A 9,056-nucleotide genomic window follows, 5' to 3' on the forward strand; every position below is an offset into this window, starting at 1 on the left:
ATGGGGGCTATACCAAAACGTGGACCTACATAGCCCGCTTTCAATACCAAAAGTCCTACGTACATATAATAGATTTTACCAAAATTTCACACACCTACTTCAATCTGTTCGGACGCTAGAGTGATTTCCACAGGCGGACGGACATGGCTATATCGATGTAGAATTGCACGCTGATCAAGAATATATAGTTTGTGGAGTCTACAATGATTATTTCGAGTAGTTACAAACGGAATGACAAACTTAATATACCCCCCATCCTATGGTGGAGGGTATAAAAATACATAAATACAGCTGCCAAAATCATAATAGACAATCTGGTATTTTTCCTACAGGGGGTACATTGTTCTTGATGTGTTCTAATGTTCCCTATTACTACAACGCTGTGAGATTCTTACGAGTGGTTACTAAATTTGGAAGTATGGCCAGTGGCAAATTTAAAATGAATGACACAGACTGCAAAATGACACATAAATAAATGGAAATTAAATGTTACAGAATTATATCTATATACTATTTTTAGTCATTTAATTGATTGCATCTGCAATAAAATATGAATCATTAGACAATGTTTAATGATCTTGGTAAAAATACCACACTCATTGAAATCCTTTTGTGCCATACGTCAACATAAAAGGTGATTCCTGTTTTTTGCAAGCAATTGGATTCTTTTGTTTGTTTACAAATACGTCGATCTTGTTGATGATTCTATTGGCTAAATTACAATAATAATAAGTGAAAAAACATGGAAGTTGACAAAGGAATTGCCTATCGAGAATCGTTCAATGAGTTCGATTTGAAAAATATCATTTTAGACCAGGAAGAAATGGAGGTTCCACTACTAACTGAAATGGTGAGTAAATAACAAAAACAAGGATTCTTGTTAATATGTATTTGTTGTTGTTTGTTTCTTTGTAATGTTAGGTAAGAAACCATTACCTCAATTATCTCGAGAAACAGCTCACGGAAAATTTCTTAAAATGTTATAACATGGAAATTGAAATAGAGGAGTCTGAGTGTTCGGAAAAATATAAATCATCGATTAAAAAGACCGCTCATTTGCTGGAGGATAAAGCGGTGGAGGCATGTCGGATAGCACAACGATATCAAAGGGCTATGGTTAAGATTGTAAGTACAAATAGTGGGTGGTTTATTTGAATCGCTAGTATAATGTTATTCTACAATTTTCCGATGTTCGAAAAATTGGTAGAAAGATTTCTTGATTCCTTCCTTCACACACAAAACAATCAAAATGTCTTCTTAAAGGGCTCATTTAGAAGAGAAAAAGATTCTCCTATAGAATGCCAAACGGTATTTTTTAAGGCCAAAAAGGTATGAAAAGACTTCTTAGGAAAACCAACAGATTTTCTTATAGAAGACCAAAAGGTTCCTTGCAGAGCACCGAAAGGTTTCCTCTAGGTTTCTTTTAAGGGACACTGAGACAAGAAAATCTATTCTTATAGAGGGTCGAATGGTTAGATGATCACAGGTTTTTCTCATAGTAGACCAAAAAGACTTCTTGCCAAAGACCAAAAGGTCTCCTCTTAGAAGACCAGAACGTGTTCTCATACAGTCTTTTTTCATAAAAGACCTAAGGGCATTCTTATAGTAGTTCAAAAGGTCAACTTTAAGAACATCATATAAATATTTAATATTTTGCCTAAAAGTATGCTCACCAAGTTATCTCCCTCACAGATAACTCGAACAATAAAAATGGTATGGTGTGGCGTATATAGTATTTAGGATATTTCTTTACTATAAGCCCAATTTACAAAACCACCACCTGGTGATTCCTCAGTAGATATCCAATAAAACTTATTGTTTTAATATCCCCCCAGATTGCCATTGTACGTCGATCGACACAAGAACAGCGTCTTATATCTCCATTGGAAAGTACAATATTGAATTTTGAGCTTACTGAACCCCAAACCAAAGCTACACAGACTGAAGCTGAAATCGTTTTTCAAAATCACCAAGAAAATACACAACATATAGAACACAAAAGCAAGGAACCCGAAAAGGATGAATTAAATGAAGATTCCACAACACATGAAATGACTTTGGATGAAAAAATTGAAATATTTAAAAAGCATTTACATAATGGACACACTCAAAAATCTGAGAGTATCAAAAGAAATCATCACCATAATTTAAAAAAGTCCCACAAAAGTGAGAGACAACATCCAACACGACGTCATCGTCATCATCATAGACCTTACAAGGAAAATAAGCCTCATCCAACAGCTGTGGAGAAAGTAAACATTAGTCCTGCTGATACTGTGGTGACACCCATTAAATCTCCACACCCCTCCTTACCAACCGAAAACTCCAAGGAAAAAATGTTGCGTAAGTCCATAAATAATGTTGTGGCTGATATGGAAAATTCCAATGATAGTGTTGCTGTGGAACTGGCAAGATTATTTAGTGAAGAAAAAACCGAATTAGATGAAATATTTGGCATAGATCCCAATCAAGAACCAGATGATCCACAAATATGTAAAATATTAAAAGAAATTGAGCAGGCTCAAATTGGTGTTGGTGGTATATCACAGCAACAACAACAACCACAAGAAAGTATTACCACTAAAAATGACAAAATCTTGCCAAGTCCCACAATCCACTTGAATAATATCAGTAATCATCAGGAAGAACACACAACTCCCAAAGTTATCCAAAAATGTGAAAAAGATCTTAGCAACAGCCTCTGGCCCTGCGAATTATTTATGCAAAAACGTAAACTAAGCGAATCTCTGGCTAGACTACTTGAAGAAGATTTACGTTGGCACGATATTATGAAATGGAAATTTTTGGAATTATTTGGTGAAGATAGTGATGATGAATTTACACCATGTAGTCCAAGCATTGAATTGGATGACATCCTAATGGGCAGCTGTGTTAAACGTATATCACCGTGGGTTGTCAAACACCTTATGAAGCCGATGAAACATGGCCTTATTGGTAATCGTTTTGTTTTTAAGAAATTGGCCAAGCATATTGCCCGGTCGATTATCACGGAAAATCAATATCCAGGTAATAGCTTTTTTGAAATATTGTAAATTTTACTTTAACTTTTCTTTTGATTTTCTAGATGAATTGATAATCAAAGGATGTATTGAAAATTATTTTTGCCTGCATCAGGCTGTCATGACCGTGGAAGATTTACAAGATGTACCAAGTATATCGTTAAATGAAATTTAAAATTAATAACCATCTATCTAGAATTAGATAGTCTTATAAATAAGTTATTTAGAATAAGTGTGTATTTCTTTGAAATATAAATAAAATCTCCATTTAGGTTATAGTTTACACCGATGCGTTTTAAAATGACAAAATGTAACTGAATGTTAGGTTAGAAAGGGTCTTTGGAAGTACCCCTTCTTTTAGAAAGGGTCTATGGAAGCACCATTTCTTTTAGAATGGGTTTATAGAAGCACACTTTCTTTTAGAAGGGTCTATAGAAGCACCCTTTCATTTGGAAGGGTCTATAGAAGCACACTTTCATTTAGAAAGGGTTTATAGAAGCACCCTTTCTTTTAGAAAGGGTTTATAGAAGCACCCTTTCTTTTAGAAAGGGTTTATAGAAGCACCCTTTCCTTGAGAAAGGGTCTATAGAAGCACCCTTTATTTTAGAAAGGGTTTATAGAAGCACACTTTCATTTAGAAAGGGTCCATAGAAGCACCATTTCCTTCAGAAAGGTTCTATAGAAGCACCCTTTCCTTGAGAAAGGGTCTACAGAAGCACCCTTTCCTTCAGAAAGGGTCTATAGAAGCACCCTTTTCTTGAGAAAGGGTCTACAGAAGCACCCTTTCCTTGAGAAAGGGTCTATAGAAGCGCCCTTTCCTTGAGAAAGGGTCTATAGAAGCACCCTTTCCTTGAGAAAGGGTCTATAGAAGCGCCCTTTTTCTTGAGAAAGGGTCTATAGAAGCACCCTTTCCTTGAGAAAGGGTCTATAGAAGCACCCTTTCCTTGAGAAAAGGTCTTAAAAAGCGCCCTTTCCTTGAGAAAGGGTCTATAGAAGCACCCTTTCCTTGAGAAAGGGTCTATAGAAGCACCCTTTCCTTGAGAAAGGGTCTATAGAAGCACCCTTTCCTTGAGAAAGGGTCTATAGAAGCACCCTTTCCTTGAGAAAGGGTCTGTATAAGCACACTTTCCTTGAGAAAGGGTCTATAGAAGCACCCTTTCCTTGAGAAAGGGTCTATAGAAGCACCCTTTCCTTGAGAAAGGGTCTATAGAAGCACCCTTTCCTTGAGAAAGGGTCTATAGAAGCACCCTTTCCTTGAGAAAGGGTCTATAGAAGCACCCTTTCCTTGAGAAAGGGTCTATAGAAGCACCCTTTCCTTGAGAAAGGGTCTATAGAAGCACCCTTTCCTTGAGAAAGGGTCTATAGAAGCAGCCTTTCCTTGAGAAAGGGTCTATAGAAGCACCCTTTCTTGAGAAAGGGTCTATAGAAGCACCCTTTCCTTGAGAAAGGGTCTATAGAAGCACCCTTTCCTTGAGAAAGGGTCTATAGAAGCACCCTTTCCTTGAGAAAGGGTCTATAGAAGCACCCTTTCCTTGAGAAAGGGTCTATAGAAGCACCCTTTCCTTGAGAAAGGGTCTATAGAAGCACCCTTTCCTTGAGAAAGGGTCTATAGAAGCACCCTTTCCTTGAGAAAGGGTCTATAGAAGCACCCTTTCCTTGAGAAAGGGTCTATAGAAGCACCCTTTCCTTGAGAAAGGGTCTATAGAAGCACCCTTTCCTTGAGAAAGGGTCTATAGAAGCACCCTTTCCTTGAGAAAGGGTCTATAGAAGCACCCTTTCCTTGAGAAAGGGTCTATAGAAGCACCCTTTCCTTGAGAAAGGGTCTATAGAAGCACCCTTTCCTTGAGAAAGGGTCTATAGAAGCACCCTTTCCTTGAGAAAGGGTCTATAGAAGCACCCTTTCCTTGAGAAAGGGTCTATAGAAGCACCCTTTCCTTGAGAAAGGGTCTATAGAAGCACCCTTTCCTTGAGAAAGGGTCTATAGAAGCACCCTTTCCTTGAGAAAGTGTCTATAGAAGCACCCTTTCCTTGAGAAAGGGTCTATAGAAGCACCCTTTCCTTGAGAAAGTGGAGAAAGGGTCTATAGAAGCACCCTTTCCTTGAGAAAGGGTCTATAGAAGCACCCTTTCCTTGAGAAAGGGTCTATAGAAGCACCCTTTCCTTGAGAAAGGGTCTATAGAAGCACCCTTTCCTTGAGAAAGGGTCTATAGAAGCACCCTTTCCTTGAGAAAGGGTCTATAGAAGCACCCTTTCCTTGAGAAAGGGTCTATAGAAGCACCCTTTCCTTGAGAAAGGGTCTATAGAAGCACCCTTTCCTTGAGAAAGGGTCTATAGAAGCACCCTTTCCTTGAGAAAGGGTCTATAGAAGCACCCTTTCCTTGAGAAAGGGTCTATAGAAGCACCCTTTCCTTGAGAAAGGGTCTATAGAAGCACCCTTTCCTTGAGAATGGGTCTATAGAAGCTCCCTTTCCTTGAGAAAGGGTCTATAGAAGCACCCTTTCCTTGAGAAAGGGTCTATAGAATCACCCTTTCCTTGAGAAAGGGTCTATAGAAGCACCCTTTCCTTGAGAAAGGGTCTATAGAAGCACCCTTTCCTTGAGAAAGGGTCTATAGAAGCACCCTTTCCTTGAGAAAGGGTCTATAGAAGCACCCTTTCCTTGAGAAAGGGTCTATAGAAGCACCCTTTCCTTGAGAAAGGGTCTATAGAAGCACCCTTTCCTTGAGAAAGGGTCTATAGAAGCACCCTTTCCTTGAGAAAGGGTCTATAGAAGCATCCTTTCCTTGAGTAAGGGTCTATAGAAGCACCCTTTCCTTGAGAAAGGGTCTATAGAAGCACCCTTTCCTTGAGAAAGGGTCTATAGAAGCACCCTTTCCTTGAGAAAGGGTCTATAGAAGCACCCTTTCCTTGAGAAAGGGTCTATAGAAGCACCCTTTCCTTGAGAAAGGGTCTATAGAAGCACCCTTTCCTTGAGAAAGTGTCTATAGAAGCAGCATTTCCTTGAGAAAGGGTCTATAGAAGCACCCTTTCCTTGAGAAAGAGTCTATAGAAGCACCCTTTCCTTGAGAAAGGGTCTATAGAAGCACCCTTTCCTTGAGAAAGGGTCCATAGAAGCTCCCTTTCCTTGAGAAAGGGTCTATAGAAGCACCCTTTCCTTGAGAAAGGGTCTATAGAAGCACCCTTTCCTTGAGAAAGGGTCTATAGAAGCGCCCTTTCCTTGAGAAAGGGTCTATAGAAGCACCCTTTCCTTGAGAAATGGTCTATAGAAGCAACCTTTCCTTGAGAAAGGGTCTATAGAAGCACCTTTCCTTTCAGAAAGGGTCTATAGAAGCACCCTTTCTTTTAGAAAGGGTTTATCGAAGCACCCTTTCTTTTAGAAAGGGTTTATCGAAGCACCCTTTCTTTTAGAAAGGGTTTATAGAAGCACCCTTTCTTTTAGAAAGGGTTTATAGAAGCACCCTTTCTTTTAGAAAGGGTTTATCGAAGCACACTTTCCTTGAGAAAGGGTCTATAGACGCACCCTTTCCTTGAGAAAGGGTCTATAGAAGCACCCTTTCCTTGAGAAAGGGTCTATAGAAGCACCCTTTCCTTGAGAAAGGGTCTATAGAAGCACCCTTTCCTTGAGAAAGGGTCTATAGAAGCACCCTTTCCTTGAGAAAGGGTCTATAGAAGCACCCTTTCCTTGAGAAAGGGTCTATAGAAGCACCCTTTCCTTGAGAAAGGGTCTATAGAAGCACCCTTTCCTTGAGAAAGGGTCTATAGAAGCACCCTTTCCTTGAGTAAGGGTCTATAGAAGCACCCTTTCCTTGAGAAAGGGTCTATAGAAGCACCCTTTCCTTGAGAAAGGGTCTATAGAAGCACCCTTTCCTTGAGAAAGGGTCTATAGAAGCACCCTTTCCTTGAGAAAGGGTCTATAGAAGCATCCTTTCCTTGAGTAAGGGTCTATAGAAGCACCCTTTCCTTGAGAAAGTGTCTATAGAAGCAGCATTTCCTTGAGAAAGGGTCTATAGAAGCACCCTTTCCTTGAGAAAGGGTCTATAGAAGCACCCTTTCCTTGAGAAAGGGTCTATAGAAGCACCCTTTCCTTGAGAAAGGGTCTATAGAAGCGCCCTTTCCTTGAGAAAGGGTCTATAGAAGCACCCTTTCCTTGAGAAATGGTCTATAGAAGCAACCTTTCCTTGAGAAAGGGTCTATAGAAGCACCTTTCCTTTCAGAAAGGGTCTATAGAAGCACCCTTTCTTTTAGAAAGGGTTTATCGAAGCACCCTTTCTTTTAGAAAGGGTTTATCGAAGCACCCTTTCTTTTAGAAAGGGTTTATAGAAGCACCCTTTCTTTTAGAAAGGGTTTATAGAAGCACCCTTTCTTTTAGAAAGGGTTTATCGAAGCACACTTTCCTTGAGAAAGGGTCTATAGACGCACCCTTTCCTTGAGAAAGGGTCTATAGAAGCACCCTTTCCTTGAGAAAGGGTCTATAGAAGCACCCTTTCCTTGAGAAAGGGTCTATAGAAGCACCCTTTCCTTGAGAAAGGGTCTATAGAAGCACCCTTTCCTTGAGAAAGGGTCTATAGAAGCACCCTTTCCTTGAGAAAGGGTCTATAGAAGCACCCTTTCCTTGAGAAAGGGTCTATAGAAGCACCCTTTCCTTGAGAAAGGGTCTATAGAAGCACCCTTTCCTTGAGAAAGGGTCTATAGAAGCACCCTTTCCTTGAGAAAGGGTCTATAGAAGCACCCTTTCCTTGAGAAAGGGTCTATAGAAGCACCCTTTCCTTGAGAAAGGGTCTATAGAAGCACCCTTTCCTTGAGAAAGGGTCTATAGAAGCACCCTTTCCTTGAGAAAGGGTCTATAGAAGCACCGTTTCCTTGAGAAAGGGTCTATAGAAGCACCCTTTCCTTGAGAAAGGGTCTATAGAAGCACCCTTTCCTTGAGAAAGGGTCTATAGAAGCACCCTTTCCTTGAGAAAGGGTCTATAGAAGCACCCTTTCCTTGAGAAAGGGTCTATAGAAGCACCCTTTCCTTGAGAAAGGGTCTATAGAAGCACCCTTTCCTTGAGAAAGGGTCTATAGAAGCACCCTTTCCTTGAGAAAGGGTCTATAGAAGCACCCTTTCCTTGAGAAAGGGTCTATAGAAGCACCCTTTCCTTGAGAAAGGGTCTATAGAAGCACCCTTTCCTTGAGAAAGGGTCTATAGAAGCACCCTTTCCTTGAGAAAGGGTCTATAGAAGCACCCTTTCCTTGAGAAAGGGTCTATAGAAGCACCCTTTCCTTTAGAAAGGGTCTATAGAAGCACCCTTTCCTTGAGAAAGGGTCTATAGAAGCACCCTTTCCTTGAGAAAGGGTCTATAGAAGCACCCTTTCCTTGAGAAAGGGTCTATAGAAGCACCCTTTCCTTGAGAAAGGGTCTATAGAAGCACCCTTTCCTTGAGAAAGGGTCTATAGAAGCACCCTTTCCTTGAGAAAGGGTCTATAGAAGCACCCTTTCCTTGAGAAAGGGTCTATAGAAGCACCCTTTCCTTGAGAAAGGGTCTATAGAAGCACCCTTTCCTTGAGAAAGGGTCTATAGAAGCACCCTTTCCTTGAGAAAGGGTCTATAGAAGCACCCTTTCCTTGAGAAAGGGTCTATAGAAGCACCCTTTCCTTGAGAAAGGGTCTATAGAAGCACCCTTTCCTTGAGAAAGGGTCTATAGAAGCACCCCTTCTTTTAGAAAGGGTTTATAGAAGCACCCTTTCTTTTAGAAAGGGTTTATAGAAGCACCCTTTCTTTTAGAAAGGGTTTATAGAAGCACCCTTTCTTTTAGAAAGGGTTTATGGAAGCAACCTTTCTTTATGAAAGGGTTTATAGAAGCACCCTTTCTTTTAGAAAGGGTTTATAGAAGCACCCTTTCTTTTAGAAAGGGTTTATAGAAGCACCCTTTCTTTTAGAAAGGGTTTATAGAAGCACCCTTTCTTTTAGAAAGGGTTTATAGAAGCACCTTTTCTTTTAGAAAGGGTTTATAGAAGCACCCTTTAAATTTGGGGGAATAATTCTAAAGCAAGTAACA

The 9,056-nt window shown here is 40.1% G+C and overlaps 1 protein-coding gene across 1 annotated transcript; it reads left to right on the forward strand.

The window, feature by feature from the left end:
- The first annotated feature begins 465 nt into the window (after nucleotides 1-465).
- Nucleotides 466-3,303, forward strand: LOC141390476 (uncharacterized). Its single transcript, XM_073963431.1, has 4 exons — nucleotides 466-850; nucleotides 922-1,125; nucleotides 1,836-3,027; nucleotides 3,086-3,303. Exons 1-4 carry the CDS (start codon nucleotides 743-745, stop codon nucleotides 3,193-3,195), a joined length of 1,614 nt encoding a protein of 537 aa, XP_073819532.1. The 5' UTR covers nucleotides 466-742; the 3' UTR covers nucleotides 3,196-3,303.
- Nucleotides 3,304-9,056: the final 5,753 nt, after the last annotated feature.

Source organism: Musca autumnalis, unplaced genomic scaffold, assembly GCF_047663935.1.
Source record: "Musca autumnalis isolate F117 unplaced genomic scaffold, ASM4766393v1 scaffold_1, whole genome shotgun sequence".
NCBI classification, from domain to species: domain Eukaryota; kingdom Metazoa; phylum Arthropoda; class Insecta; order Diptera; family Muscidae; genus Musca; species Musca autumnalis.